Source organism: Ixodes scapularis, unplaced genomic scaffold (assembly GCF_016920785.2).
Source record: "Ixodes scapularis isolate PalLabHiFi unplaced genomic scaffold, ASM1692078v2 PGA_scaffold5__190_contigs__length_132052651, whole genome shotgun sequence".
Lineage (NCBI taxonomy): Eukaryota > Metazoa > Arthropoda > Arachnida > Ixodida > Ixodidae > Ixodes > Ixodes scapularis.
The window spans coordinates 131697246-131717208 of NW_024609880.1; the positions used below are offsets into that span (position 1 = coordinate 131697246).

Sequence of the window (19963 nt, forward strand, 5' to 3'; positions counted from 1 at the left end):
AAACAACGTGTCTGCTGAAAAAAACAAAAAACAAAAAAAAACAACGTTGTCTTAGTTTGGAACATGGCACACGACCTTGATGCGGGGATTCAAAATCAAATGCTTTATTTATTCCATATGGAGAAAAGAGGCAGAGCTAAAAAAGCTGCATTTGCGGGTTGTCGCTATATGTCCTGCATTAAATTAGTGAAAAGGATGATTCCAGCCAAACCACAGTGAAGACGTAAGGTAAAACGTGCAGTCAACATAGCAATGAACTTCGCATTGCTTAGTGGCATGTCGTACAGAAATGGTAAACACGATAAAAGTATCCAGATCAATAAAACAGTCATTGTCAAGTGCAGTGTTGAACATGGACCATTCACACTCCGTTGAACGAGGAATGGTGCGCATGTAGACTACAACCACTAACTAGCTCGAATCACTTTTTTTTTTTGTAACTTTAGAGTGCGGCAAGTCTTTTCTTCGATATTTTGACAAATTAGATCCACCACCTAGACAAACTTATGCGGTAAATTACAGTGTCGTAGCTTACGAACGCGTTCTTTTATGTGCCTGAGAAGAACAAAAACAACGAAAAAACATGTATACAGCTCAGCACACGCGTGTTCGGATGCCGTGGCCCACTCCCTAGAGCCCCAAAGCTTCGTGTCTGGGACTGACCTCCAGCGTGAAAGCGAGAGGCCTGGATACAAGTACGGACAAGCACACGCACGGCGACGACCCCCAAGTACTCTACGTACTGACATCACTGGCAGCGCGGTGTAAAGCAATGCCGCTCCATCCACGGAGCCCCAATGACAATTTAGGCCTAGCGACGAGCGCGGAGGGGCGCATGCACGGCGATGGCCGTCGAGTACGGCACCACCAGCGCGGCGTAGGGCAAGACGCGACTCCGCTCCATTCATTGGGCTTATAAGACCGGTACAAACGAGTACACGCACGGCGACGGCCCCGGGGTGAAGTTAATGAATGCCTGCCACGCGCCTGTTCCACCGCTCGTACAAACTACAAACAATCGGGGTATTTTGCCGCAGAAAGTTACTTCCGCCGTTTTAGCGAAATGCTCTACCAAGAGCTCAGCCAGTGTTCAACCGACGTTATTCGAGGTATTAAATTTGGCACGAGGGTAGTGTATACGGGGCATGCAAAAGAAACAACGACGGTACTAATTTTGGCATACGCCGTAACCACTACCGTAATCGAAGCGGAGGGGTAGTGAGATCGGCGTCCTCCACTGGCACGGAATGCGTTCACTCGTGTTACAGTTGCTAGCTTTTGGGTATACGCACTAACTGTTGCTACATATGCTGCATACCTACCATGCGTACAGAAGTCAGACGAAAGCAGCTTGCCTTTTATCTTTATTAAACAACTATCGCAACAGAGGAATGTGCCGCTTGGACCACATACTCGTTGAACGAGAACGACCATGACGTCAAGTTCGCTTAGCGACTGATTTCCAGTGTTGCCGGGACCTCGAGCGGCTAGTTTCGGTTTTGTGTACCGCACCCCAGACAAAACTTTGAGGCGTCGATATTTTTAAAATTATGCGCAATAATGAGCAAAAAATTACACCTTGTAAATCAGGGGCGCTGACCAGACTTGTACACGTTACTGAAAAATTGTAGAAAATTACATCTACGATTACTCGAGGCTAAATTGTAATTTATTACAATTACAATTACCCTCCGATGAAAGTAACTGACCGTTACCCTAAAAAGTAATCCGTTACTTTCGTGGCATTACTTTTAACATTATTGTCCTCAAGCAAGAAACAAAGGGAAGAGGGTTATTCAAGTTCTTATTGTTGCCACCTGTTCCATTTAATGACCTTGAGTATTTTGAGCCACGAAAGCTGGCTCTCAAAAGTCTCGTCAGACATTTTGTGTTCTTTCTTACTCAATATGTCGACTGCTACGCTGAACACCCTTTGAGCTGAGGCACTGGATGGAAGTGCCTTGGTGTTCCTCACGAATGCTTCATGCTCTGTAATTGAGCTTTTTCAGCGAAGCAAGAGAAGTACTCTTTACCTCGAATGTAGAGCAAAGCTTTGTCGTTGCAGCCGTTGCCTGCTATCCGAGAGATTTAGCAGATATTTCCGATACCTCCGATACCCGCGATAACGGTACCCAATAACGATATGATGCATACGCAAAGACGGCGGCGAAGTATCGGATATCGTTATCGGAGTCATCGGACCGATCTACTAAAATTCTCCATTGTCTAAAGCTCAAAGCTGTAGAATTCATCAACAGCAAAACATAGTTGTAACAGTAAGGTGATAATTAAATAATAAATAGGGTTTGGCTCGATATTCTTCTTCCTTTGGTTCTGAACAGTTCGAGCCTCACTTGAGATGTTGGTGAATAAAAAAAGTTTCCAGTATATAAATGTTAGTAATAAAAGAAAAAGAAGGACACTCGTAACAACAATTAATTAGAACGTCGGTTAAAGGACACATGCAAAGGAAAAAAACATTTTTTTTAAACGGCTTAGATGGAAAAAGGACGCCATAAAACGATTTTACAACGAAGAAAAAAAAATTTTAGAGCTATATTTACGGCGCAAAACGAATTTGTAGTTGGCGCCCGCGGGCACCGCGGAAAAGTGGTCTGTATTTATCACGTGACTGGTCTTTATTTATCACGTGGTGCTTGCGCTCTTTCGGAAGCTTCCTATGGCCTCTAAAAGTAACTTATTCATCTTTGTTTGAAGTATAACAAAAAACCAAGACGAATAAGTAACTTTTACAGCCCAAAGGAAACTCCTGAAAAAGCGCAAGCAGACGTGATAGACCTGCGCGCCGGTCAGACGACGGCGGCGGCGCCCCGAAGCAGACGAACTTGTGCGGCGGCGGCGACGGCGGCGTGGAGAAACGCGTTGAAGCGGCGTTCGCACAACGCTCAGCGTGCGGCGGCGACGCAGCGCGGCGGCGCGCGGGCCTACCACGTGACCAGCGGCGGCTCCCGCGAGCGCCAACTACAAATTCGTATAGCGCCGTAAATATAGCTCTAAAAATTTTGTTTCTTCGTTGTAAAATCGTTTTATGACATCCTTTTTCCATCTAAGCTGTCTAAAAAAATTTTTTTTTTCCTTTGCATGTGTCCTTTAAAACAAGGAAATGTAAACGCACGTTTGCCGTGTGTACCTTTCTTGGTGCCGTTCAAAAACGCACGGACCACGGACCGACTGCAGTTTACTCCGGTGTTTTCCAGATAGACGTCCGCTGATGCCACGGGCAGCGAAATAAGTGAGCCGCGCTACGGCCCCACTCGCGAGGTTCACTCTCTTTTTAAGCCCAGAATATCGAGTCTACGTCAGCCACCATTATGTTTTATTTGTAAAAATATCTGCCCGAGATAAGATGCGTCCTGCTGGGGCAGAACAGGATGAAGAAGAAAGGAAGACTATTACCACTTTCTAAGTGCTCGCAAAGAGCTGACTCACAAAAAGGGCGGGGTAGACGGAGCGTTGTCTCCTGTTGTGACATTATGAAAATGGTCGTAGTCACTATAACCGAGAAGGACACTGTTAATTCTTTTCAGTGCACTTACCGCCTCGAGCTTCTCGAAGAGGTGCACAATCACCTGGTGTCCTCCTCTCCCCGTCTTCAATCGCAAAGAAAAAACAAAGGGACTCAAAAAAAGTGGCAATAACTTGCCCCCCCCCCCCCCCCCCTTTTTTTTGTAGAATTGTTCATTTAGATTTTTTGACACTGATGTTAGGGTCTAAAAAAAAGATAGATTTCAGGGGCTTGGTGTTGCAAAAAAAAAAAAAGGCTTTGCGGAACTGAAGAGTGCCAGGCCTCTTTTTGCGCTGGTCAATTCACGTGACAGTGTCACTGCGCTCAACTTTACAAAAATGAAAAAAAAAAAAAAAAAAAAAAAAGCCTTTTTAGAATTGGGGGGGGGGGGGGGTTGGTTCTGACAAAAAAAAATGTAATGGATTACAAGGAATCCATTACGTCAAAAATGTAAGGGAATTACTTTAAAATTACTCTAGAAAATATGTAATTATTCCGTTACTAAATTACTGATAAATGTAAGGGATTACTAGTAATTTCATTACTTGTAATGGATTACGTACAAGTCTGGCGCTGACTGTGCTAAAGATAGTCATAATCCCAGAATCGAAACCATGGACCGGAGTTGCCCTTTAATGCGAGCTCAGGCGGAAGACGTCTTTAATACATTCAACTTAACTCCTGCTTACGCTAAGAAGTTAGATGTGTTCTTGACCTGTTACGTGATCTACTTCTTTTCTGGACGCAACAGTAGGCCTCGTCGTAGACGTCAAAAAGATAACCATTTCGCTGGTGCTCCGTTTTCAGGTCAAGTGGAAGGGCTCTACATTTTTGCGTAAAGGGAGCTACGCTTAATAATTTTTCAAGAAAAAACCGACTTGCGAAATACACCTTTGAAGAAAAGTTAAGATTGCTACGTGCAAGCACCATCTTTTGCGGCCCATCGTAAAAGTTGGTCGAGGCTGGTTATTTGAGTCACCCTATATACAAAAACTCGGCTTTGTTCCGTCACGGCGAGGTGGTGGCGCGTCGGGCGCACTTTCGGTCTGGGGTTGTGGGCAAAAGTCACCAGGCCAGACGTGCATTCCTGCGTTGTTTTTGAAAAAACCAGACAAAAACCTGCCTTCTCATCAAAACACCGTAACTAGGACTGTGCCAAAGGATTCGGGAAAGGTTTGAAGGTCGGTTTTGATGTGTTTTCTGCCCGCTCGGTTCGTCTGAGTCCGTGGATAGGGCCGTGAGAAAGGAAAACCAGATGCTGTCGGACCATGATTGCTTGTGCGGGAAGCATTTTCGGTTGAATTCACAGATGCTTGTGGTCATCATATTTTTTTGTTTAGTTTTAGCAGGAATGCGGGAGAATCGCAAAGTTGTACGGACCACCTGCAGATTACGTTCAGTGCGTCTTCAGTTCAAACGGCCGCCTGATCATTCGAACTGTCGTCTGCACTTTCAAACGTTTCTGCTTGTCGTCTGCTCGTTCAAACGACAGTTGCCCGTAGACCAAATTGCTGGTCATTGCGATAAGACGTAAGTGCAGGACTCAAGATACTTTTAAGTTTAAAGTTTGGTTGGAATAAATAGTCTCAGTGTAAACAGTAGATACAAACATATGTTGATAATTGTTACCAGTGGCCATCACCAACTTGTTATGCATGATTTACTTTGTCCGATTCTGCTTGCGATTTTCACTATCGACGTCGACCATTTCGGCTACAGTTCACGCTTTTGCTGCCCGAGAGACGTCATGACTGAAAATGGCGAGCAGAATCTCAGCCCTCAAATCAGGCTTTAGCGTCCATTCTGTGTCGTCCACGCAGAATGAATCGCCTATGTCACATTATTCACGCAAATTTTGCGGTGTAACGAGCCTCGTTAATTTCGCTGAGGCCGCCAGAGTAGTCGGACATTGCCAGGAAGACGTAGAATCGACCATTCCAGCGCGAAAAAGAGCACGGGGACTCACACTGACACCACAAACATCGCTTTCCAATAGTTTGTTTACAGGTGACGGCGAGCCGTTTGCCCACACTCCATCGCGCATGCGCGGCGCCGGTGGCATCCCCTAGGGGCGCTCCGGTTTGTTTGTAAACGTGGCTTTATTTAAAGGGAAGCTACGGAGCTTCTTGGAAAAAATGAGTTAGAAGTGAATTCTAGTGTATTTTTACCCCGTGAACCCGAATACCCAAACCGTTTGCTGCGTAAGTATTGTTAAACGCGAGAAAAACGCGAAAGACAGTCGCTGTCCATGACGTCATCGACGGCTCTTTTGGCTGCCCAAGGCTAGGGGGGCGGGGCTTCAGCCCTATTTTGAAATTGCTCTTGTGGCTCTCCGGCGCGTCGCATTGAAATATAATTTTGATATCTGTTATTCTAAAGGCCAAATGAACGCAATTCAAGCGTTTTTTCTGAAATGTAGAAGTGCCCCATCTTCCCTTTAAAGGCACTGTTTTTCCCGTATTTTGATGGTTTTAGATTACGAGCTAAAAAAATCAAGGGGGGCGCGTAGCGCAAAAAATTGAGGCAAGCTGAGAAGTCAACTGAAACGTTTTGCGCATGCCTTGACGGCGTCGATTCCTCTCCGCCTGCAAGTGTGTTTGGCGATCTTGCTTATGAGTTATAAGTTTCTGCCGTCTATGTGCAAGCGAGGTAAATTTTAGTTTGACGGGATTTGAAGCCAGTGGTATGCCATCGCACTACATTTCGGTCACACTGTGCCCAGCACGACAAAGTTGCCCAATCTTAACATTGCCTGCGTTACATATCGCCGCTGCTTCTTTCTTTGGGCCATAACCTGACCGACAGCTCAGCACACAACACTAGCGGCTGATACCTCATGAATCTTGACCGTCCCCAGGCATCAGAACACGGCGAGGAATGCCAATATCATCTGCTACCACCGAATTCGTCTGCTCCAAGCGTGTTTGGGAGCAAAGCAAGCACAACGAAAAGCAAAGGGCACCTCCGACGTTTCGCAGACGTCTTCACATTGCCAGCCGCTCACGCGATTTGGAAAATGCATCGAAGTTGAGAAAAATGTCGATAAATAAGCGTGTGGCAACTTTTTTTCTTCAATATTTAGTAAATTCTACTTCAAGTTAAAGATAATCACTGACACGGTGTGTTCCCTCGCAGAGTTCCAAACAAATCCGAGTCCTTCGCTTTCCGTATGCCGCCGCGCTATATATCGTAAGGCAAAGACAAGTGACGAGGTGGTGAATGACCGAGTAAACTGAACGCTTAATGGGGTGAACTTGTGTCCGAAAATAAAAGGAAAAAGAAAGATAATAACGGAGCGTCGCGGGCGTCGAAGGCGGCGAAGCAGCACGATCGAACGCTGAGGCGAAAACTGACTCCGGCTCGCCACGCGGGGCTCCTTATATACATGCGTGAGCTTCTGGAATAATCGGCGTAGAATATTCGGACCTCGAACAAGCAACACGATTCTCGAATTCACCAGAAAACTAAATTGCGGGAATAAACGAAAGGACGCGTGACTCCCGGGAATCGAACCCTGACTTTTCGCGTGGGAGGCAAGCACGATAAACCGTTAGGCCACGGCCGCGCTGCCTGCTGGTGCGCGGCAATACCCTAAGGCAAAGACACCTGTGGAGCAGAAGCCGCCAGGACACAATCTGATTGCACTGCTGCGGCAGGTTTCAGTGGCCATTTCCCCACATGCCTATCTTACAACCTGTTCTCATACCGTGGAGAGCATTTGCAATTTAATGGCAGGCATCACCTGCGGCAATCTGTCGCAAGTGTGCAGGCCCCGTGTTTTCGCGTGGCAAGGAGGAAGGCAGGAGGAAAGGTGGAGACGTTTGCTTAAAATGAACGCTTTCATCACCACCTCGAAGATTGTATTGCAAATGCGGCCCATAAACCACGTGATCTCGATCGAGCAGTTGGAAAATCTCTTAAAGGGGCCCTGCAAGGACTTTTTTACTGGTTTTTAATTTGCACCGAACCTGAGCACACTGAACGTAGTAACTTAGTGAAACTTCTCTCGTATATCGCTTTAGTTTAAAAGGTATGGGCAAATTAAGATTACAAAAACGAGCAAAAAATAACCTCCTTCATGATGTCCTTGGTCCTGGCTTGAGTGGCCGTGAACTAGGGGAGGGGTAGTGAGCTCAGCGAGCGCTCACGGCTGCCGCACTCTGTGTCGATGGCTCGAGAGAGCGCCACTAAAGCATGTTCTGGATAGACTGTATGCAGCGGGCAGCCAGGGCGGCTCGCGTTGCATTTTCTGCCAGATTAAGCGCTAATTCGGCATGGCACTTCATTGGCCACAAACAGCAGCAGACACGGGGTAAACATCAGTTCAGAACGGGAGCCACTTCGCGCTGCCATACCGCCAAACGGCCAAACCGCAAGCCCAACACGGTCGTTGAAGGCCTTCGGAACGCTCGGATCTTCGAGCCCGTATACGACTGCGGCGCCGCCGCGTACATCCGGGACCTTTCTACGCTCGCCACCCGTCGGTGCCTGATCCGACTTCTCCTTTCTAGTATGCGCCGCCTTTTCCACCGCTTGGTGGCAGTGATGTCGACGGGTCATTTCTTGTTTCCGTACTTTCTAAACTGCATTTGTTTCTTTTCTGATTTAAAATACTGAACAAAAAGTACTTTCATAAATAATTGAAACGGTTCGCACGACTTAAAATTTCTATTTCGACTAAAAAGAAGCTCTAAGCGGCTCTGACCAGTGTAAGCCGAGGACCAAAGACTTCACACATTGCGCGGTTTCGGTATTGCGGTTCACCCCCGTAGGTGGAGGAGGTTTCCGCGTCTTCCGGTTAAAATATGATGCACTGATACAGTTGCCGACCGATTATTCGGACTTTGCTGGGACTGAAAAAACGTCCGAATAATAGAGCAGTCCGAAAAATCAGCAGATTGAAAGACTTGCCTTTATTACTTCCAAGTGGACTTAAAAAAGCCGTAAATAGTGCCTTGCTTTAGGTTACGCCTCTGTTTCCGTTGGACAGCTTTCTGTTAGCTTGAGAATCACTGCCTTCTTTTCTAGCGTTATGGTCGAGTAGCAGAAGAACAGATGGGGCCACGACGTCCAAGCCAGCCTTGTCCGAACGACATTAGAGGCGCAAATCCACGAGCGCAAAATGGCGACTGGCGACGCGATGGAATGGAAAAACAAAGCAAAATGATGATGATGACATGCAGCTAAATGGGGAAAAAAAGGGCTAGCATAACGTCACCTTGCGGTAGGACTCAGGAGTGCTCAAGTAGCGCTGCCAAACCAAGCCAATCCATTGGCATTTAACGTAGAATTCAAAATGGCTGCTTCTCGATGGCATTTTCCGCTGATCGCTCGTGACGATATTGTCCGAATAATCGAACTTTCGGACTTCAAGCTGTCCGAAACATTGGTCGTGAATATACACTATTTCTATGGGGTAAGTAACGGTTCCGCCTTTAGGTCCGAAATATAGAACAAGTCCGAATTATTGGAGTCCGAAAAAACGGTTGGCGACTGTATTTAGTTACTCTTTCCGTGCCCGCTGGCTTGCCCGAACCCCAAGAGATGTGGAAACCGCAAAAAAGGTAGACACTTAAATATGATTGCAGGGCCCCTTTAATACGGGCTCTCCATGTTCTGCAGCACAAGACTGCACAATGCAGAATGCACTCGGTAGAAACCAGACACAGGTGCGTGCACCAGCCTTGAAGTCACAGACTTGCGCTCAATTCCCCAGTGTTTGTTTATTCTTTTTTTAAATTTATGCTATACTGCAGACCACAAGTGGTTCAATGAAGAGAGGGTAAAAACACAGGCGAGCTAGTGAAGAACTTCCATCGTAGCCGGAAACAAGGATTGATAAAAATCGGACAAAACAATGAGTCTCAAACACAGCAGACAAGCTGTGTTTGAGACTTGTTGTTTTGGCCATTTTTTCATTGGTCCATGTCTCCGGTTATGATAAAAGTGGTCCAAGCAGGGTGGGCAGAGTACGAGCATAAAATACCCGTATAATGCCCTGTTTACTCGCATAATGAACGCAGCCCCTGCAACGAGCGGCAGTATTTGGTCTTTTTTTTTCCCCTCGCCTAATAAACGCACCTCCAATTTTTTGCTCCATGAGTATCGAACTACGTCCAACTTGCCTAGCCACTAGGACCACCGAGTGAATTTTTGTTGCACTGCCAAGCAGCCAGGCCAAGCCAAACCGCTCTCGTAACGGCTGCATGTGCAGAGGTGATCAACCGTGAGACCGAGAGGCGCGCAGACCTAACGAAGCTGGGGTCGAGGAATTGCCAAGCCCCGGACATGCCTGCCCCATCGGATGCACTGATGTCGACAAACACGCCGTCGTCCGTAATCTGCTTTCAGACAGTGAAACCGTGAAAGTGATTAGGCCTAAAAACGGTCGCGTTGCTCTTCGTGCTGAGTGAGCTTCGTAGGACGCTTTTCCTTCGGCGAAATGGGCAAAATGCACGCCGATAGCGCCCTAAAAAAGTTTCGCAATTTCTAGAGCGTGGTTACTGTGGCGCGCTCACGACCAGCCATGGGTGCGCCTCCGTCAGTGAAAGCGTGCCACAGCACCCTGCCGTGTCGTATTGGCACCTCAAATGACAATTGCTCAAAGTGTGTAAATGCAAAACTTTTGCCTCATCCAATGAATGCACCCCCCAAACGTGTAAATATTTCGGGGTGCGTTCATTGTGGGAGTAAATACGGTACTCCATCGAACAGTGTTCCCGAGGGTTGCGAAACCGCAGATGCTTCTTGTGGCAGCCAGTGCCACACGCAGTGGTGGCACAAGACCGAACACAGGGTCTGTGTGTTGGGCCCGTGTCTACGGTCATGGGCGCCGACTGCGGGTGGGCCCGGGAGCTCGGGCTCCCCTGAAATTCCCCGTGCCCAGTTCCCCCTCCCACCCGGGAGCTCCTGGGGAAAGCACGTACACTTGCCTCCAGGACCTACGCCTCATTCACCTCATAGGTGCGCCGTGGCAGGTGCTTGGCCATATCGACCGGCGTCGTCGCCCATGAGTCGGAGCAACGAGAAAAATGAACTGCTAACACTTCGAAAACATTACTTTTCGAAACATTTTAGGCAAAAAGAAAGATGGCAATAAAAAAGCAAACAAGCCCGCAGACGGCAGAAAATGCGTAGGAAAAGACTCTCAACGGCAATCGTCGCTGGGCTCTTGCCCTACGAAATGGACACAGAAAGGCACAAAAGGAGCTAAGCACCCTACCATTGGGGTCTCGGAAGCAAAAATAAAGAAGGAAGACAATGGGACTGATGAAACAAGAAATGTCGTCCGCTCACTCGCACAAGTGACTACAGCGAAATGCCTTTTTTGACGAAACCAAGAACAAAGGCGCTTTGATGCATGCCCCTAACATAAAAGATTACAAGCATCTATGTGTTGTCGGCGATGTGTTGTTCTATGGTGGCAACAGGCGGTGATGTTTGAAGGCACCACCAGACGCGACCGAGAAGGCACAGAAGCTTCGGTGACCACCGACAGCCGACCGCCGACTCGAGGCGCCTGGCCGCTGGGTTACTGAGTGCCAGCCTCGCTCTATGGTAGCTCTAAACTGTCTCAACTTTACGTGGGGGTCATGAGGTGGGCAAGAAGGAAGGTCTTTTTGTTAAGAGATAGCCAGACCAGCATCAAGCAAGCCCCATGTTCTTTTTGTTTTGTTTAAATATTTAAACAATTCTTTGTGTTTTTCTTTCTTCCACGCTCTCACTGTCTTCATTTGAGACATGTCAGTGATGTGATTGCTGCAACATTTGTGCCAAACTGCTCCAAAGTGCTTACCCTGCTGCATCCTGCTACATTTTGACAAATGTGCTGAATTTGCACCAAAGCAAATTGTTCTGCGTACGTTTGCACAACCGGAAGTTAGTCTGCCTCGGAAGGCGTCTGGTTTGTCAGCTGTAGATGAGCAATTTAGCCAGTGCAGTACAACCTCTATAGCCTGCGGTCTACAACTAGCACCACGCAGTAGTGATACACGACCGCACGCCAGTACGATGCTCATCCAGATCCAGGGTGCGCACAGGTCCTGGAAACCCTTGAAAACCCTTGAATTTAAAAATTGGGTTTTCAAGGCCCTTGAAAATCCTGGATTTTTTGCTAGATCTTGAACACCCTTGAATTTGAAAATTTGGTTTGCAGGGCCCTTGAAAGCCCTTGATTTTTTTGGCTAGGCCTTGAAAATCTGTGAATGGCTATTTATAAAAACAAATTTGGGTATGTATTGTTTATTTTTATTATGCTCGTCGTTTTTGTTTTGTTTTGGTCTAAGTTATCTCTATTTGTTTAGATCTAGCCGATATTCATTGGATGGTTGGCCACATTGGAGCAGACCCGAATCCAATCTCATCCGGGGACTGTTTCCGCCATTGGCCTCATGTTTTGTCGTCGGTCGTAGCAAAATGCCCGGCAAAAGCAACTTTCAAGGTGCGTGGCTCTGCAGTGATGAATATAAGGACTGGGTGGCGCCAGATACGACAAATCAGCATCGTGCAAGATGCAAGCCATGCGGAAAAACTTTCGATGTCGCCACCATGGGCGAAACGGCATTGAAGAGCCATATGAAGAGCGCTAAACATGCCGGCATCATGAAGATCACAGCCAACAGCTCGGTGCACAATTGCCTGGCTCCGGGCACGAGTGAACTATCCACTGTCCCGCCTCCACTGCAGTTGCCAAACATAAACGCTGCTTGCAAGATGCACGAGTTGGTGACAAATGCCGAAGTGTTGTGGACTCTGAAGGTCGTCACATCCCACTGTTCCTACCGCTCATCGTCACAATCGGGCAAGTTGTTCCAACACATGTTCCCAGACAGTGAGGTGGCAAAAGCGTTTTCTTGCGGAGAAAAGAAATGCGCCTATGTGACGTGCCATGGACTGAGAACTTTCTTTCTAACGGCCTTGCAGCGGGAAATCGACCAGTCTGAGCACTACGTGGTGCTTTTTGACAAGTCTTCAAACGACTTTTTGCATCGCAAACAAATGGATGTGCACGTAAGGTGTTGGGACTCGTCTCACAAGGTGACAACAAGGTACTACAACACGGTGTTTATGGGGCACTCCACGGCCGAGGACATACAAGGAAAGCTGTTGAGCGCACTCGAACCTTTGCCTCTTGAGAAGATCCTTCAGATATTGATAAATGGTCCCAATGTCAACTTGAAGTTCTTTAAGAACTTCCAAGTGCGCCTGCAAGAAGCGTACCAAGTTCTGTGTGTGGACATTGGCACCTGTGGCCTCCACACAATGCACAACACCTACAGGGCAGGCGTTGCAGCAAGTAGGTGGGGACTAGATTGCTTACTGTCTAGTCTGAGCGCACTGTTTGAGAGCTCTCCAGCAAGGAGGGAAGACTTTACAACAGTCACTGGGCAGGAAACATCTCCCCTAAAGTTCCTCACCGCTGCGTAGAGAACGTTGCCGTAATTGAGAGAGCCTTGTTGTTGTGGTGCAACATCAAAAAGTTTGTTGAGGCTGCAAGAAGCAAACCTGCCAAAATGTGGCTCTTTTCAGAACTTGGTTGAGTTCTGCAGCGACTCTTTGGTGCCGGCAAAGCTTAACTTTGCACTGGGTGTTGCCATGGCACTCAAGCCATTCCTAATGGAGTATCAAACAGATAGACCGATTGTCTTCTTCCTTGCAAGAGATTTGGAAACTGTTGTCCGGAAACTGCTAACAAGGTTTCTGAAGTGCTCAGTCTTGTCTGCATCAAAAGGACTCGCCGGCCTCCTGAGGGTGGACATTGAGAACCCGGACAACCATACTCCAATTGAGAAGGTGGATATAGGCCATACAGCTGAGCAGATCGTCAAGAAAGCCAAAGCCAGTTTGAAGGACGTGTTTCAGTTCCGGATGGAATGTAAACAGTTCCTGATCGCCGTGACAAAGAAAGTCCTAGAGAGAAGCCCCTTAAAATTCCCAGTGGTTAGGGGCCTCTCCTCATTGGACCCACGACAGATGTGTTCAAGGCCAGATGAGTGCCTTCCTGGTTTTAGAAAAGCGTTGGACGTCCTCATCACCGCAGGGAGAATGACTGATCACCAACGAGACACGGTACTGGCACAGTACACCGAGTTCTTGCAGGAACAGAAAATTCACCTGCGACTCTTTGAAAAGAGCATGTACAGGATAGATGAGTATTTCTCTGAGCTCATGAAGTTTAATCCATCGTATACAAAGCTCTGGAAAGTAGTTAAACTCTTGCTTGTCCTAAGCCATGGACAGACAACTGTGGAGCGAGGGTTTAGTGTAAACCGCCAGGTTTCGGTAGAGAATCTGAAGAACCTTTCCTACGTCTCTCAACGGATCGTGTGCGATGCAGTGGAAAAGGCAGGTGGTGTCCTCAACATCCCACTTACGAAAGAACTGAGCACTGCTGTGTCAGCTGCGAGACAGCAGTACAGTGCATATTTGGAAGCAGAAAAAAAGAAGCAGCGTGAAGATGCGAAGCAGGCAAAAAAGCGCTGCATTGATGAAGAGGTAGACACCAAGAAAGCAAAAAAGAGGAAACTTGAAGCAACTATAGCTGATCTCACAGCCTCAGCAGATGCCTACATAGAAAAAGCAGAAAAAGCAAATGACCTCACATACATTGTAAAATCAAATAGTCTTTAGGAAAACTGCAAAAAGCAAGGCCGAGGAGCTGCTTAGCATCAGCCAACAAATACAGGAAAAGCTGCAGGAGCTGCCCTGAAGTTACCACAAGTGGTCTTGGAAACAATTTTTATTTTGACTTAGCGCAATGCAAACAAGTTTGCAAGAAATATTTTTTTCTTTTTGTTTAGTGCAATAAAAATGATACCAACGATCTTTTGACATGAGTGCTTTATTGAAATCTGTCATGTGTGGCACCGAGTTAGGTCCTTGAAAATACTCCCACAGGGCCTTGAAATTCCTTGAATATCCTTGAATATCTTTCTTTGAATCCTGTACGAACCCTGAGGTCGAACCGAGCAGAAAGGGGGGGGGGGGGGGGGGTGATTGAATTTGTGCCAACTTTGCACCAAAACGTAATTCCACTTTATTACCACTGAAAATATAGCAGCTGAAGGCCCGCTGAATGGCGAGATCCTTACGGTAGACTTGTCCAAATTTTCGGAACTTTCAATCTAAGTAACATACAAATACTGACCATACACTAAGGTCGCGCAATATTCTCATGTTTGTGGTCTGTTCTGGTGGGTTAGGAGCTTCGTTGAGTGCGCTTCTCACCACACGCTGGTGCACTTCGGTGAAGCGAAAGTCGAGAAGCAGGCAGCGGAATTTGTTCCTGTCGCACTTCGTCGCAGCGCAGCCATATACTAAGGGGAAAGCACCTCTCCAAAACAAAGCGCAATGCCTTGCTTTGGAAAGCCACTCAAGCTTTGGGTATATTATTAAAAAAAAGGTAAGTAATTTTGCTTTTGCAGGTGTAACAACTTAGATTGCAATATTCTGATTTCTGTTGGTCAAATTCGAGGGTTAGCAAGGACACTTGTGTATTGCGGGAAGATTTATATAAACTTCTTTATCAGCTTAATTTTTTTTTTATGTCATCTCCCTGGTTTAGTTATTTCCTTTACACGAATTCCAACTGTATGATGGTGCAGTGAACGGAGTAAATTAAGAGTCAGTTAGCTGGAGGAGTGGATGGAAACTTGGACATGCGCCGAGAAAGTGAGGGAGAGGCTGAGACGAGAGTGCGCGGGGTCGTCAGAGTGCCGAGCTCCGATTCGAAAAGTCCGAGGACACCTTGTGAGTTGTGAATGCGAAAGCACGAATGTCGTTCTTCCGCTCCCTTAGTCCGTCTGCAGCGTAGTGGCGTGGACGGCCACGTTTCGCCTGACGACGGCCGAGCGCGCGCTCTCGTGAAGTGGCCACGCCGCGCTGAGCCCGGCCGTGCAGCCTCTCCGGAGTTTGCCCGAGCGGGCTGTGCGGCCAGGCCCGCACTGCCGCACCCCCTACCGGCGACCGGGCCGCTGCAGGTGCTGCTGCGCCGTGGAGAGGGCTTCTCTGGCAGCGGTTTTTGGAACTATGCCGCACCAGAGCCAATGGGAGCGTTGTTCCTTGATGACGCTCGCTAGCAAATGGGAACTTATCCGTCCGATTTTTCGCTACAGACGACATTGGGACACGGGAAGGGGCTGTTTGGCACGGCTTCAAAGCTGACGACGTCGGTTCGCTCCATGGGACAGTTAAATTTTTTCGCATTAATAATTAGTGGGTAGGTCCAAGGCTAGCTGCTTTTGTATCCAGTGCGCTCGTTGAGCGCGTTCGAATGCGAGAGCCAAACGCCCGAGTTCTGCGTTTTAACACGTTCGAAGAGAGCAGTGGGGACAAAGGCTGCTAGCTAGCCTTAGCTGTACCCACTAATTCTTCCAACCAGAGCTGGGGCCCTAATCTGGACACTCGGCGAGAAACTCGGCGCGATGATCTGGCGGGCGTGATTGGCCAACGCCGCACTTGACCTTGGCGCCGGCCAATCAGAGCCGCGGGATTTCTCGCCGACTTTTTCGCCAAGTGTCCAGATTAGGGCCCCTGGGCGTTGCTCCTCCTCCCTCACTTTCTCTGCGCACGGCCCTGGGGAGTTCAGCTGGATTGTTTTTAAGGCGGATTGGTCGTTGAAGACGTTGCTTTTTGTTATCGTGAAGTCCCGCATAGAAATTGTCAATATTAAAATAACAAAAGCTCTGTTTTTATCGGAATTAAAAATCTAAATTTTATTACAACCTTCAGGTCTTCAATGAAACATGGTTGCTCAATATTATTCTGTTCTAACAGGATTTCAATGTAGCATACTATTTGGTTTATCTTTGGCTGTGTAGCTAAAATAACCATTGACAGCAGTTCATACTGTCCTACATCATTCAGCATAGTATGGTCGTGGTTGGTACTTCTACACGCAACAGCTGATTCAGTGTTTGAAGGAATTAAGCTTGCCGTGCAATTTATGAGAACAAAAAAGGTGAACATAAGTGGGAAGGCAGGGTAGACAATGGTCTCTCGATGGACAGGCCAACCGATTAATCTTAACGTATGACATTTGCAGCAGCAGGAATTAAAATTCAGTGGAAACTTGCGCTCCAAAAGTTTCATTCGCTGCTCCAAAACAAACTTTTAGCTGCTCCAAAATGACTCTAAACAATCACATCACTGCATGTATGTTATGCATTACTAGGAACGAGTTTCTTCGAACCAGTTACTTTTTTCGGTAACGAGTAACATATTTAAAGGTACAAGTAACATGCTTGGTTACTTATAAGGCCAAGTAACGAGATACGGTATATTGTTACTTTTGAGGAGTAACTTGTACAACATTGTTGAAACTGCCTCGTTTAAATGCTAACCTGAATATGCACCTATTGCTGAATATGCACATTGAGCCCCCCCCCCCCCCCCCCCCTCCCCTCCCCTCCCCTCCAAAAAAAAAAAAAAAAAAAAGGAACTACGGAACAGTATGAATACGTCAGTCGAACTCTAGAGCTGGGAATATCTGTGAACCAGCGAACACAAATACAGTTCGTTGGTTGAACCTTCTTAGAATTGTGTATAGACCGAAGTAAACCCAGAGGTTTCCAACACGGGAAGGCACAGGGCCCATTGTTAACTTGCAGCTTTTGAAGCCAAGAGAACCAAAGATGAAGGGGAATCCCAGATTCACTAGCTCTTTCTGAAGCCCTGCCGTTCCTTCGAGTGCATCAGTAGAATGACTGTTCAGCGTCGCCGGAGATCTATTCTCAAGGAAGCGGGGAGGCATGACCAATGAACATTTCGAAAGGCAGGTACTGCTTAATAAAACACAAAACAAACGCAGTTGTTTCGTAACTGAATACATTTGAGGTCAGGTAAGGTGTTCCTTATGAGAATCGGTGATGAGTGGCCTATTTAGTTACTAGAAGGTTTTAGGGAACCGTTTTTGCACATCCGATACGATGTGCCCTCCGGTATGAACAGTGCAGGTGCGAATCTTCTGTGCACTGCATACCGGAGGAGGGCCCACTGTACCGTATCGAAAGGGAAAAAACGCTTTCCTAAAACTCTCTACCTCTCAAACGAGTAACGGTATTTAGTTACTCTTTTTTTTTTTTTTTTTTGTGGGTAATTCGTTCAGGTCTGCTTTGTTCCCTTCAACTTCGACATTCGATACACGAAGGAGTAACTTGGAAATTGGCGTGGGAATACTGTTCCAACAACATCACGAAGAAAACTACAGCAGTTGCTTCTTTAGTGCTAGGACGGAGGGATCTGCATAGGGGAGTAAGGTTTGCGATCAAAACCGACGGGATGACAAAACTAAATGAAGCATACACGTGGATTTGTTCGGCTGCTCCTGTATCTACAGCTTGACTTCTAATTACCACGTTGCACCGCAAAATGATTTATTTCGAATAATTATTTGCTAGACGAAATTGCACTTGTCACTTGGTAATGTATGTCTAAAATTCTTGCCGCATACGATGAAATGTTTTGGCGCTGTGTTCTACCATTATACCGAGGAGTTTCCCGTAAGGTGAAGTAATCTGTTACTGTGGTTTAAAATATTGTATAAATATAAAGAGAGGGAGGGGGGCGAGGCGTACCCGCTCGGGAAGTTGCAAAGGCGAAACTTTCCGCCCATGTCTACGGTGGTGTAGCAACACTGCGGACGCTGGAAAGAAGGATCTTCGCGTGTCGGTGGGGGCGGCTCGGGCATTGCGTGTCGAGGGCTGTTGGACGACGGCGGCGGGCTCGTCGTCTGCTCGGAGGCGGTCGTGGCCGGCGCCCCCAGATGGCGCCAGGGGTGCCGTGGGCCATGCGGCATTCCTGCGAGGGCTATCCCGCGGCCGATAACCGGGAGTCCCGTGACGGCCATGTGACCGGGGCCTCGGGCGGCGAGAGAGGGCGGGTCCCCCTCCCCTGCGCCATTGGAGCGTGCGTCCTTATCCCCGCCGGCTGCGCGTATCCCTCGCGGCAGTCGGATAAGGAAGCTGGCGCTGTCGACGTGGTGCCGGGCCGACGGGGCCCTGATGGCCGGATTCTGATCGGGAGCCCCGCAGCCGAGCAGCGAGTGCGTCCCGGGTGTTGTGTGTGCGTGCGGCCCCTCGGCGCGGCCATGCAGCCGTCCTACCAGCCGGCCAAGCACGCCGCCAGCTACAGGGAGCCCGGCGTCCACCGCGCCCCACGGGCCGTCTACTCGGCCAACCACTACCAGCGAAAGGTGCGCTCTCGTCCCGGCTCTGGCCCGTGATCTCTTGACAGGGGTCGGAGGGGAGGGGCCGCCTCCGTGCGTCACTGGGCGCCCAGCGTTGCCAACCGCGGGCCCTCGAGGTCGCCGGCACCGACGCGGCCGGGCGTGAAGGCCCGCGTCCGGATGCGCCTGCCGCCCCGGGAGGGGGGCCGGCCACCCGACGCCCCCCTGGGGGTGTCACTGGCCAATTCGGCTGTCGCGTTGGCACCGGCCGATCGCCGATCGGAGCTACGTGGCCGCGGTCGTTCGGGACCCGGGGTGTGTCGAACGACCCCCGGCTCGAGACCTCGGCCATTTTGCCGGTTCCCTCGAGCGCCAAAAGAAGCGTCTGCCCGAGGTTCTCCGGGGCGACCCCGATGCAGGGACGCGCTCTTGACCCGGCGAGACGGAGCCTGTTGGTTCGCGCCGTCGCGATCCAGTCTTGACTTACTTGCCCACGAGCCCTAGAACAGCGGCGACAATCATCCTCCGTGCGAAAAGATCCAGCCTCACCGGAGGCTCGTTGGATTTCCCGGTTAATCCCCGAACCGTTTTATTGATTTGTTAGAGGTTCAGTCGGTGCGAGATTCTGACGCCGATCTGCAGACCTTGGTGAGACCAGGGTGCTGTCCGCCAGCCATTGGGAACAGGAAAAATATCGCCTAGGCCTTACGCGATGCACTTTGCTGACGGACTCGTCGGACCTTGGGCACGAGAAACGTCATTCGAGTCAAATACGCGTTGGCTTTTTCTGTGTCGAAACTCCTCCGCAATTGTCCTAATTATCGCGGCAATCACGATTGCGTAGTCATTTGCAGTGCGGGACGGCGGTAAGCGATGGATTATATGAGCCATTTATGTACACAAATTGAAAGTTATCCTAGAATATGATCTCTCGGAATATAATTCCAGGCATTGCAATTTTCCTCTCCTAACCCCGAGTCTCTGGGGAGCCTATTTTTGACTCGAAACAAACGACCGGCCAACTTTTCGTTGCAGTCTGTAGACGCTTTTGTCTAGAGTACAGGAATAAATGGGGGGCGGGTAACGAGCGCAAATTTACGAGCTAAAAGAGCATAAAATGTTTGCGCATAGTTACTACGGACTTTTGTAGATCGTCACGATACCTCCGATAACGATATGATGCAGAGACGGAGTATCGTTATCGGAGTCGTCGGTACGGTCTACGAAAACCTCGCGAGATGAGTAGGATGCTCTTTTTTTCGCGATTGGAACGT

At 48.4% G+C, this 19963-nt stretch overlaps 1 protein-coding gene across 11 annotated transcripts in view; it reads left to right on the forward strand.

Moving 5' to 3' along the window:
• LOC8052199 (RNA-binding motif, single-stranded-interacting protein 1) overlaps positions 1-19963 on the forward strand; it is a 122827-nt gene that overhangs the window by 29470 nt on the left and 73394 nt on the right. For 4 of the 11 annotated variants that reach the window (XM_029978239.3, XM_029978240.3, XM_040504646.2 and 1 more), the window contains exon 1: positions 18273-18716. The exons of the other annotated variants lie outside the window; for them this stretch is intronic. In XM_029978239.3, coding sequence (XP_029834099.1) covers positions 18288-18716 — 429 coding nt within the window. In that variant the 5' untranslated portion in view covers positions 18273-18287. Of the gene's footprint in view, positions 1-18272; positions 18717-19963 lie in introns of those variants that run through there. 11 annotated transcript variants of the gene reach the window in all.